This window comes from Ascidia mentula, chromosome 9, assembly GCF_947561715.1.
Source record: "Ascidia mentula chromosome 9, kaAscMent1.1, whole genome shotgun sequence".
Taxonomy (NCBI): domain Eukaryota; kingdom Metazoa; phylum Chordata; class Ascidiacea; order Phlebobranchia; family Ascidiidae; genus Ascidia; species Ascidia mentula.
The window spans coordinates 5,226,606-5,239,511 of NC_138574.1; the positions used below are offsets into that span (position 1 = coordinate 5,226,606).

Genomic DNA, 12,906 nt, shown 5'->3' on the forward strand with positions numbered 1-12,906 from the left:
TCAAACAAAATAGTTTCTGTTATTTCGGGTAGTTTAATCAGGATTTCCACCAATCGCGGATAAAAGTTGCTCTTTGTTCAGGCCATAATACGGATTAGGGTGATTTTTGCTGATTCAACCGCGCTTACCACAAACCCACCTTTCAGTTAAATGTTTATTTATTATTGCTGTGCGCATGACGTATTTTTCTTACCTTTTAGCAAAATTTTAAGCCAAAGTTATTCCTTACAAAAGCAATTTCCAACCATGTATTTGTAACCGTCTGGTTTAGTCCCGTTTTGAGAGCTAATTGACAATTTGTCTGTGTTGCTAATCTAACACGTGACTGACCCGATGCATAGTTCAACTGCCAAGTCACGTTCGTGAACATTTAACTGGAGTTTGTTCAATTCATTTAACTGGAGTACAACATTCTTTCATTGCAGATCTTACACGAAAATCAGTTAAAATGTTTATTGTTAATATGATTCTTTAACTTGTGTGCCGCTCACATGTGCTTATGGTTGATTCTTCCATCTGATGTTTCTTGTGACCAGTTATTTTTCTTCTATTTTTCTGTTTGTAAACAACAAAATATTGTATGAATTGTCATTTTAAAATGCATTGAAAAGTAATGAAGTTTTGGAGAAATTCGTGATATTTTTACGACTCTCAAATGACCAATTCATGACACGATTTTGTTATTATTTAAATGTCACAAAGAAGCAAGGCGACTCTCAAATCGTGGCACGTTTTTTTGTAATTATTTAAAAGCATTAATTTCAGTGACAAGAAATGGCTTAATGGCTTACAAATAGGCTGGGGAGAGCAGATGAAATGCTAACGAGCAAATGTAGAAGATAAAATAGATTTCTATTCATTTTACCATTGATGTGTTCACTCCGTTTTGTAGAGCGTATCTGTTTTTTAATCAGTTAGTCAACTATTTTTAAAAAAAATGGATGTTTTGTGCCTTTTCCTTATGATGGCAATTGGAAGCTCCGATATATTGGCGGAAGGTAAAAAAAATAGTTGTTATAAATAAAAATTAGTAGTAAAAATAGTTGCGCAATTATAATTTATATCTGACCTTTACAACTGTAGTGTAATCAAAGATAAGAAAATATGAATTTACATTCACCACGTTTAAGTGTAATTAATTATTACCCTATTTCAAAATGTCTGTATTGAATTTTTTAGTTCATTGACTACGAATAAGTTTAATTTTTCCAAAATATATAATAGTTTGTTAAATCATTTCAGCTTCAACCACAGGGTGTGGGATAAGAAACCGTACACCAAGAGTTGGCGAGACGCAAGAACTTACGTCACCGGGTTGGCCTGGCAATTATGGAAACGATGAAAACTGTCTGTGGTTATTTGAAGCACCCGAGGGTCACGTGATCCGGTTTAACGTGCAATCATTTAGCATTGAAAATACACATGACTTTTTAGATGTAAGAACTAAAATAATCATTAGGCCTTTAAACCATTAAAATTCAATCATTACGTTATTAAGTATTGATTTGAGTTTGCAATAATTAATAAAATAAGCTTACAGGTGATAGATGAGCATCTTGTGGTAGCACGTTTATCTGGCAATCTCACAAATGGGTTCACGTTTAGTTCAAGCAGCAGATTTTTGAAAGTTCGATTCACATCTGATGGATTTCTCACCCGCCCTGGATTTTCAATCACATACAAAGCAAGTAAGTTGTTGTGGTATGGATTCTTTACTGAACAATTGCTTTTCTTTCCTTTGTATATTTATTATGTTGTAAACTATTGTTAAATATTTTGTTTCTTGAAGTTGAAGCTGCACCCGAAGTCGTGACAATACCGAAAGGTGATGGAACCAGATCTAGTTACGTTGAAATCAAAAATGCAGGAAAGTATAAAAAAATCAGAAATTTTGGATCGGGACCTGTCAATATTAGAAATATTGGATCAGGGGAAATCGAAATTGTAAATTTTGGCCCAGGGTATGTCTATGTCGCGAATACTCAATCAGGAAATGTCAAAATTCGAAACTTCGGATCTGGATATATCAGAATCAGACATCGCGGATCAGGGAACGTTGAAGTTAAAAATTCCGGGACAGGGAATGTCAAAATTGCAAATATCCAATCAGGGAATGTCAAAATTATAAACTTGGCATCAGGAAAGAGCATAATTAGAAACCGTGGACCGGGAGATTTCGAAGTTAGGAATCGAGGATCAGGAAATATCGACATCAAAAACTTTGGATCGGGAGACGGAGAAATTAGAAATTTCCGATCGGGTGAAGTAAAAGTTAAAAACTTCGGGACTGGGGAAGTGGAAATTAAAAATTACGGACCCGGAAATCTTGAAATTAAAAGTTTCGGAACCAAACCTGTAAAAATTGCAAAGCGTGGGTCTGGACATGTCAACATTAGAAATCGCCCATAACTTCATTGAAAAATTTGTATAAAAAGAAACCCTGGAAAACGCTTTGTGTGTTCTTGCGTTCGCCGTGCTTTCTCTCTCTCTCTCTCTCTCCCTCTCTTTCCCTCTCCCTCTCCCTCTCTTTCCCCCTCGTTCTCTATTTTAGGCATACCTGTATAGTTTGTTCAAATATTAACAACGTCATTCATACCTTAATTGAGTTAAAAATGGAAATTATACCGAGATTGTTTGTGCAGATATAAACAGATATTATAAATTGTTTTTAAACATTTATGACGACAAAACTTGCGTTTGCATAACAATATGACCTTTATGCTTTATAATCAGTTTTGTTAATTGTAACATTTAAAATCACTCAGGCATACTTCTGCGTTATACAGTACGTCTAAATGACGTAACAATGCTTTTAGAACTGCATTTCTTTCAGCCATGCTTGGTAAATTTAGTTGTTGAGATGTGTGTTGTGTAGTATATAGTGCTTTGAAGTTTCGGTTATATTTTATAAATATTGTACTGCAGTAAAAGTTAATCTGCTTTGCTGATGTCTTACTTGCTGGAAAGCCGTGGTCGTGTTCGTTTTCGTGTCCATGTGGAGTAGGTGATAAAAGTACACGCGTTTTTCGGAATTGAGACAGAGTAAAACTTTGCAACCCTAGTATGACGGACTCAGGGTGCCAGGCGCGCAAAATTCTGCCGTTACATAATTATGAACTTCTTGCAAGCACAACGAAAGAAAAATAAATTACTTATCGCGCTTGCCTCCCATTTGACGACTCACGGAAGTCAGAAAAAACAGCACTTATTTTCAGTACCGTGTAGAATGTATTAAGGCAGGGGTTCCCAAACCGGGGTCCGCAACGACTGCAAGGGGGTCCGTAATGACACTAAATAAAACAATTAGTATACGTTGTATACAGTGCATTAGCAGTAATCACTGCAGTAATTTATGACTGGATTGGTTTCGTAAGCTTTACAATACATATTGCACAATTACTCTACTTTTGAATGGTTCTTGCACTATCGTTGTATCTTACGATTTTAAAGGTGTTTACAATTCATTCTTTCGTTTTTGTTTCGTTTTTTTTCTTTTCGCGTGTAAAGAATTCACACCTATCATATAGTTTGTAGCATTTTCAACGCTGCAAAATGATGATGACGTAAGACAGGGGGTCCGAGAAAAAACAGGTTCACAAAATGTTGTCCGCGGCTAAAAAATTTTGGGAAACCCTGGATTAAGGAATCAAAAGCAATCATGATATCCAATTAATTAGGAAATGCATTGCCATACGGTTTTTAACATTAGATAATGTCATAAATGTGGCGTTGGACTATAAGAAAAAAAATATTTTATTGTTACCCAAGCCATGATAGTATTCCTTTGCCATTAACATCGAATGATTTCTCAAAGCGTCAAAACTGCGTAAAATGAGTCTGTCAGTGTCCAAATATATACACTCGACCTCCAGCAGGATTCTTATCCTTATTGCTACGTCTGAACCATGTTCTATTATCTACACGGTAATTTGTGTATTTTTATTCCAAATAACAACATTTTCACACAGCACTGTAGACGTCAATAATGTCTGGAAAGTTAAACACGTTTTCCATACCTTAACGGAAATTCCCCAAACTTGTTTAGGCTGAGTCCTTTTGATGAAACGTATCTTGTATCCTGCTTGCTTCTTAAAATGATCCCAATACTCTCCGTTGGGAGGACAATCTCCGTGATAAAGGATTATACGAGGATTCTGGTACTTGAGGGCCCCAAGCATTCTAAAGTTATAAAGGAGTTTGTGAGTTGTTTTAATCCAGACAAAATAATGGACAATGTAGCGCAATCGCTTTACTGTTGTTTCATTTACAGTACCGACTTCCTCTATAGCTACATCGAGCCTTAACCAACCTCACCACACCGCATGACAAAGGGATCATGCAAGTTGTAAATTTTGCAAATTTATTTTTGAGCGCATACCCCTCCAACGTACCATGTTCATCTTCATTAATTCTAAAATTTTCACATTATCTACAGACCTGTGTTGTTTGTTTTACACAACAAATTAATAAACAAACAGGTACATACGCCATACAATAGACTACTCCCATCAGGCGGCAACTAAACCAAATGAAGTGAATAATGTTAGGGACTTTGTATTGGGAATTGAACACCTCCTCTCTGACTTCTGGAATCTGCTCAAGAATTCGAAAAAATGTTGATGTAATTCTATACATGCATACTTGTTGCATGCCAAAGTAAGCTTTCGTAACGCCGTCAGTTCGTATATGCAGTGTTTTTTGTCAAGGCAGAGTACCAGATTTTCCGATGAATTTTGTTTTAACCTTCCAAAAAGCAACGATTTTTAAAATGTTAGACGAGCAGCTTTGTCCAGAGTTGGCAAAGATCCGAATTAAATTTGCAAATTATTCGAAGATTTTTGTTAGGATAAAGAATAAGAAGCGAATTAAGCGAAGTACCAAATTAACCGAATACGTAAGAGGTATACTGTAGTTATATTATTACATCACAATAATATAGAAAGGTTCACCTGCAGAATGTCGTCATCGTTGAGTTTTAAACGTTTAAGCCTTTCCTTTCTACGTCAGCAACAATTTCTGTTAAATTGACGTCTTCTTTCCAATTTTGCAGAACGTCTTTAGGAAGTTTGTCATCCTGCAGTAAACAAAACCAATTATATTGTATAACTCAGGACTGGCCACTAATCTAATGCATCGTGTTCTAAACACATTTTCCATGCCTTGAATTCGCTTTCCATGGGAGGAACCAAACCCTTTTTTCCGGGATTTGCTTTCCTTTTGATGAAGTCAAAAGCTTCCACTGTTTGTATTCGTCCAGTGACATCATCGATTTGTTACCAGGCAATTTAATTCACCAAAGACTTTTTTTTTCAATTCTTCCATTGCATTCCTGAAGTAAGATTGATTCCAACTCTGCAGCTGTAATTATTATTGAATGCACCTTGGACTCGACTCGGCAAACATTTGAGAGCGATGCACTTTTTGGTATGGATGTTTCCAATTTAATTTTTCGACTTGGCATGTGATATAACGTCTTGACAATCGATGTAAGAACCAGGATTGCGCAAAGGATTTTCACATACCGCCACGTAAATTGAGATTCTTTTTTAAAAAAAAATCTGTAGCCTACTCCGTTGCTGGTTTGGCACGAATCAAATTTGGAACTGATTATGCTTGTGTATAGTAACCTCTAAAGATTTCTTTACAATTATGAGTACACGAAAATAGCAATTGTGCACTGCAAAATCCATGTTGCAATTCAATCAACAGTGTCTGTTGTTGTGTTTACACCAACTGTCGTTGATAGTGATGTTGTGACTTTATTGGATGTGCCACAAATGGTGTGCCTGTCCCACGTTATGAAAACTTTTAAAAAGTTTTGCATGCGCGAAGTTTTATTTGTTGAATGCTGTGAAGAGGAAGCGCTTTTTATTAACCACATTTTGCAAAATGGAAGATAAAATCCGTGAAGATGTAAAAAAAACTTCTTCGCAATAAAATAGTTCGTTTCGCGTATTCGGTTTCTTTCTGTGACGTTACAATGACGAGATATTCGCGTGCAAATTACATTCCTCGGGCATGTTTATGCTGTGCGGCACGCTCGACTTTTCAACCAATTATCACACTAAATTGCAACCAACGGTATACGTTAAAGGAAAACATGTTGTTTTCACAACCATTAGCTGCGTCAGTGTTTTTTTTCTGGTGTGCATGCGTAATTTTTAAGGTTTTCGTTGCCTTCCACTACAACAAATATGACTTCTTCTTCTTTCTCAAAATGTGTCCCATATTTTAATTCTGCCACTTTCTCCGGTCAGCGTTTTCATAACCACTTTCGGTTCATAGCTGACATACATTACTTTTGGATACAAAAAAAGTTATAGAAGTGCTGTCAGTACCACTGCTATTAGTTTGCAAACGCCTCGAATATGTAAAAAAAATTTACAAGCAAATTTGCAAGCGTTAACCGGTAGTAAGTAAGTCATGCACAAAAATTTACCAAAATTTTTAGTTTACTAGACAATGTCGTCGCACAAAACTATCAAATGTAACGACCCAGTTTTTTCGTGAAAGTGGACTTACGTAGACCAGTCGGGTACGATTTGGTATAGAACGGCACAAGCTAGATTGTTCCCTCATTATCGCATGCGCAATAAAAAAGATATATGTTTGCCTTGTTTATTTTTTCATCGTACCCGACTTGTCTACGAAAGTCTTCGTTTCGTTTATTCACTTGTTTCGGTCATGCCATTCACACTGTTTCATGCAACAGTCGATTTTTTTCAAACCTCGGACGGTTCGGAGTTATGGAAATTTTGCCACTGGCACTTTGGTTTGGAAGCAATTTAAGCAGGGGTATAGTTCTATTTTCAGATATAAATACGTGAAAACAAGAAATTGTGGCTCTAAAAATGAGATAGATGTGAAGATTAAATTCTGAACATGTTATCGGTTTTAGTTTTTTGTCAAGCGTTTGTGGAAAACAAGTTGTAGGTTGCACCTGAACATAAGCAATCAAAAATCTATAATTGTTAAATAATGTGTTGCTTTTTAGACGCCAATGCTGTTCGCATTTGAAATAACTACATTGAATTGTTCAGTCTGTTGATTTAGTTCAAAGACAGGCGTCATTTTCATGATGTATGGCAAAAGTTTGGCTCGACTATGTTGACTTGAAAACAAAATGCGTGATGAGTTAACGACAATTTCATGACAACGTATGACAGTTTGACATTTCTACTCTTATTTTAATGACATGAAATCACGACCCACAGACATGCAAAGTCTACCGGAGAAGCACACATGCTGCAAATGGTAACAAGTAGAATTAGAAGACAGGTGGTTTGTGAGCTTTTTACAGCTTATACATTTTTATTTGTATCAAACAGAACTATTTTTATTTTAGTCATAATTTTCATTGAAAAATGGGCGTTGGTGGCGTTTTCCTTATAATGGCAATTGGAAGCTGTTTCCTCTTGACGGAAGGTAAAAGCTGTGAAATTCTACAGTGCTTTGTTTACTTCCGCCTAATTTATACTGATGATATGTAATATTACTGTATTTAACAAAATTGGAAAAGGAAATGAGTGTACATAAGTTACACAGTTCATCTTTATCAAATTCCATTGCATTTTTCAGTCTCGGGATGACAAGTTTTTTGTGCCTAACCATATTAATAAATCATTTCAGCTTCACCCAGAAGGTGTGGGATAAGAAACCGTACACTAACAGTTGGTGTGACGCAAGAACTTACGTCACCGGGTTGGCCTGGCAATTATGGGAACGATGAAAACTGTCTGTGGTTTTTTGAAGCACCCGAGGGTCACGTGATCCGGTTTGTTGTACAATCATTTAACATTGAAAGCAGATGGGACCAATTTCAAGTAAGTAATATATTGTGTTGTATACGTGCGAACATAAAGTTTAAAAAGGGTTAAGACTGATTTTAGGTCTACAACAAATTATAACCTATAGGTAACAGACCAGCGCGGTGTGGTCGCAAGTTTATCTGGCATCTTCTCAAGGGGGTTTACCTTTTCTTCAAGCAACAATTGTGTAAAAGTTCGATTTACATCTGATAGAAGTGACATTCGCCCTGGGTTTTCAATCACGTACGAAGCAGGTACGTTACCGTGTGGATTCCGGGTTATTTTTTGTATAATGGTAAATATTTTATTTCCTAAAGTTGCCGCTGCATCCACCGTTATAACACTTCCAAGACAAAACAGAATCGTCTATACACGACCAAGTTATGTTGAAATTACGAACGAAGGCTTGAAAGGGGTTCAAATTAACAACCAAGGAACAAGAAATGTCAAATTTACTGTTGACGGATCGGGAAAAGTAAATTTTAATAATCGAGGTTTACAACAAGTCGAAGTTTTAACTTTAGGATCAGGGAATGTTGAAATCGTCAATAGCGGATCTGTTCTAATCATAATTCGTGGATCTGGAAATGTCAAAATAAAAAATTACAGATCAGGCCACGTCAAAATTAGAAATTACGGAACAGGGGATGTCACAACCACACAAGAAGGGTCAGGGCGGGTTGAAATACTCAATTATGGATCAGGAAGATTTAGATTCTTAAGAAAGGGGACAGGTGTTGTTCAAATTACTACTGGTGGTACAAAGAGTGTACAATTTCATCGAAATGATCAAAATGGTTATCAAATGTCTTCAGTAGGCGCAAGTAGTTTACGTTCAATTAATATAGGATAACCTAAGCCCTTTGTCATTGGTAAGCACAACTACACAAAAGATCCCGGCATGTCAAAATCTTGAAAATTTTTGGCTAAACTGTTGTCATTAAAGAGTAGGTGTGGCAATAAAACAGGGCCTGTAAGAATGATTGCTTGTTTGTTATTGTTCACTCATTCCATGTGTTTCATGCTTATTTGCAGGAATGTCATATTGTTGTTATTTCCCAGATTTGTATCTTCATATTTTGAACGTAAACGCTGTTGATCTTTATTTCATTCTTTTTTGCCCTAACGTATTTATTTTAAAGCCGTTTAAAATTCCGAGTCCTTATTTTTAGTTAATTTTTTTCGACAATGTTTCTTGTAGGATTTTTTTTGTTTTACTTGTTTTGTGTGACAACCCCTTTTGGATAGAGTCATCAACACAAAAATGTTTTTCAAAATCATAATACTGCAGTATGTGTGCGGGCTGTATGGAAAAAGTTACATAAAGAAATATACAAGAAGAAATACGGATGTACTACCAAAAAAAAGAATGCCCGTCGCATAATGGGCGACAGTGGATGCGGAATGAAGTATATCAGGCAATTTGTTACAAGAGTTCTGAAAATACACATATATTGCAATGTACACATTAATGTTTTAAACTAAAGTTTGTAAATAGCATCTTTGTTTACCTAAATCTCTAGTTTGTTTGGCACTGGTAGGAGAAAGTAGGGTTAAAATCTACGCACTTGCCCAAATGAGTGGCGTTACCGTGGTCATATAGAGGGTGCTAAGATATTTTAAATGGTGGGTCGAAAAATTTTGGGGGAATCTTCCGATTTTTTTAGCTGTAAATTCAGGTTAATTGTAGTCAAGCATTGGGAAATACGAACACCTGTTGTAACGTCCGTCGAACGCGCCCCGGTTCTTGGCGCGGAACGTCACACGAGGCGGAATTCCCGCAGTTAAAACGCGTATCTTTAATGGGCCTCAAACTCGCTCACTCAGTTGATGTTATTCTTGTTATCGAATGTGCAGTACGCACTCGTACGCAAGATAGAATGTATTCGAAGTGTAGACGATACAGACGTCGGGAGGAGACGAAATACACGTAGGACACGTGGACCCTTAGAACACGGTTTCTACACAGAAGGCAATGTGTCAAACAAATACACTTCACACGTAGTAAAGTACAGCATAAGGCTCACCAACTATTTGGGAACTGGGAAACTGTGGACCACAAAGACGGTCCAAGCAGTTACTGTCGCACACCTAAAACGAAACAAGCAACATAAACTACAATGCGCCACTATGACGTAACACACACAATGCTTACCGATAACTTTGGGCGACAGAAGATTAAATACACCACGCTTCGCGTGCGTACAAATGCAAGAGAGACACTGTGAGTACAAAGACAGCGTCAACACCGTGTGTAAACTTAATCACATAAACAAAGGCAGCTATATTGTTCAGTGAACTGACTTCTAAGTCATCGCAGTTAAATTTGCCAAAGTTACAATTTACACATTTCGGTTATCAGTCGTTACACACATATGTACAAATAGACTCACCAGAAAATGCTCGCTCGCAACACAAAAAACCTTTTGCAGAATAAAATGACGTAGCACTGTGCTGCACAGTTGTCGGACAAAAAGGCCACGTTGCGTTATTACTTAAAACTTGGTCTCTTATTATTACGTCACAGACCGCATGAGATTGCAGCACACATTAGTGTAGAGAAAAATGTGCATTCATAGAAATCGGCAATTACAAGCAAACAAGATGTAACACCTGTGTTAGCGCGATCGTCATTCAAACGGTGGATTACCCAATTGCGTAACTTCAGGGAACATCCGAATGTGAGTTTTTGCGGTAGTACTTGCGCTGCAGTTTTGTTGCTATTAATTTTCATAGAAAGTTCTGAATACATTTGTAACCAAAAAAAGGGACTAAATGTGCGTTTACGTGGTCAGGAACACGTACAAATGAAAACTATGGCTCGCCATGCCTCCAACGTAAAATGGCACAAAAACGCTCATTGTTTGGAAACAATGGCAAGTTTAAGCACAGCGCGTTTTTACATGGATGATGACAGTTGCATTTATTTAGCTATCAAAAAGATAAAAACTATTTTACAAAGTTGAGACAGTAAAAGAGTGGCGGTTCAAGGACATTTTTTAAAACTACGTTAAACTTTAAATGTAACCCAACATTTAGAACAGAAATCTCTTAGTTTAGTTTCAAAGCAAAAACATGGTATTCGCGGGCCCTGTCACATAGTTTGTAGACGTTTGGAAAAGCTTAGTAGAATGTCACGACCTAATAATCCATCAAACAGGGCAACATTAATCACTTTCGGCCTTCCAGACAAGTTAGCTGGAAGCCATGTCCAAACCAAGCAGTCAACATTTCAAGTCACGCTTTTTTACGTCGGTTAGGGTTTGGTCGAACCCATTCCATATAGCCCAAGATAAAAGCCAAAGGGATGGTCAAATGTCAAAAATTTCTTTCAAAAAAGTGCATTCAATCTTTAGCGACCCAGAATTGAAATCTGTGTTCTGGTCGTAAACATTGTGATGCTTATAAAGCATGTAATTTGCGTACGTAGATGATAAGAATAGCATGTATAACTGTATTACGCGCCCAAAAACACAAAATTAAAACCCCTTGACTGTAAAGGTTGTAGTAAAAGTATAGAAACAATTTTGAAGGAAATTTACCAGGATTTTTCATTGGTTCATTAAAACTTCACGACGTGGTTATCCACCATACAAAGAAACATCAATTACTGCTCAACCTAACACGCGAGTTAACAGGAAGCAAAGTTCAAACTACGTACTCAGCCGCACATGTCACGTTCTTAAACTTTGGACAAAAGTTGTCAAACAACTTTTTATTTTAAACTTGGAAATATCTTTATGTCTATTACCTTGTTTTCTGCCACTGCAGCGTTAATCCGCCCCTGACAAAAACAAGTAATACCTAACCATGATGCAGTGGCGCAGATCCGTGTAAATTATTGGGGGAAACAATTACGACATAAAGAAAATACTTGTGCTCGTTTTTCAGAAGATTTTTTAAAATTATTTTTTTTAACCTTTTTGTCTGTTACTGTACTTTCTGCTATCACAAATTGACCAAACTTTGAAATAACACGATCTACCGCCAAAACCAAACACACAAGTAATGCCATTATCAGATTGTTTGTGTCACAATAACTGGCGACTGTGAGGACATACTCCGACCGATAATGTGCAATTCTTGGGTCACCATGCCTTCCCAGTGATTTTCGACCATACAACCATGTGTGTGTGAAATACAAGAACAATTTGTTCCAAACAACAAAATGAATGACAAGACGTTTACAGACACACATTTTGTTCTTGGCAGCAACATACTTGACAGAACTACACCAAACTAAACCAAGAACCCTTGTCTTCGATCAGTAGGGCATGTTTTGTATGTTATGCATGGTTGTACAAAAGTATAATAAACCTAAACAAATACTTCACACACGCACAGACAAGCAGACCAAAAAAACCTCGCGTGTTAAACCAAGTGGTATGGACATTGCGTCAAAACAAGGGTTGGTTTCGACAATGACTACAGCAAAAATAAAAAAGTGATGTAACTTTGTAACGCAATTAAATGAAATTGATATAGCAAACCAAAGTCTTTTCATCACGCTTCGTATCGAACTCGTACTGGTTTATGTTTTTGCGTAGGAACATATTATCAAAATATCGTGCGCCGCGCAAAAAAAGGGCCTGTCGCACACAGTTCGTAGTCATTAGACAGCAGAGTTCATTAAAATTTCACGACCCGGTAATCCATTTCCAAAAACCATTTTCGTTAACCTACCACGAAAGTTAACAAGAAGCAAAGTTCAAACCATGTACTCAGTCGCACATGTCACGTTCTTAAACTTTTGACTAGATTTGTCAGACAACTTTTCTGTGCTTCCGGCCTCACACCAGCATCATTGAAAAAAATCACAAATATTCTTCTTTTGTGATTTAACAAACCACTGTGAGATTTGTGTTTGTGCAAAACACCAACTAAATTTTTGTGCTTTTTTATTCACCTTTGATGTCAAATTGGCGTTTTACCTTGTAATGCTAATGAATTTTTTACTTTTAAACGGACTCGACATTTTCTGACAACTGCAAATAATTCATATCGGGCCACAACGCGGTAGGAAAAAACTGGTATATAGACATAACTTTAAATTAACTATTTGAAACATTAGCAGGAAATAATCTTATTCTTTAACTGG

The 12,906-nt window shown here is 36.7% G+C and overlaps 1 protein-coding gene across 2 annotated transcripts; it reads left to right on the forward strand.

Moving 5' to 3' along the window:
• Positions 1–7,204: 7,204 nt before the first annotated feature.
• LOC145914157 (uncharacterized) lies at positions 7,205–9,105 on the forward strand. Of its 2 annotated transcripts, none has more exons than XM_083001941.1 (5): positions 7,205–7,278; positions 7,346–7,425; positions 7,630–7,823; positions 7,915–8,062; positions 8,126–9,105. In XM_083001941.1, exons 2-5 carry the CDS (start codon positions 7,365–7,367, stop codon positions 8,659–8,661), a joined length of 939 nt encoding a protein of 312 aa, XP_082858067.1. In that variant the 5' UTR covers positions 7,205–7,278; positions 7,346–7,364; the 3' UTR covers positions 8,662–9,105. The 2 variants fall into 2 exon arrangements, with proteins under 2 accessions (XP_082858067.1, XP_082858068.1); XM_083001942.1 differs by having other exon boundaries at positions 7,231–7,281.
• Positions 9,106–12,906: the final 3,801 nt, after the last annotated feature.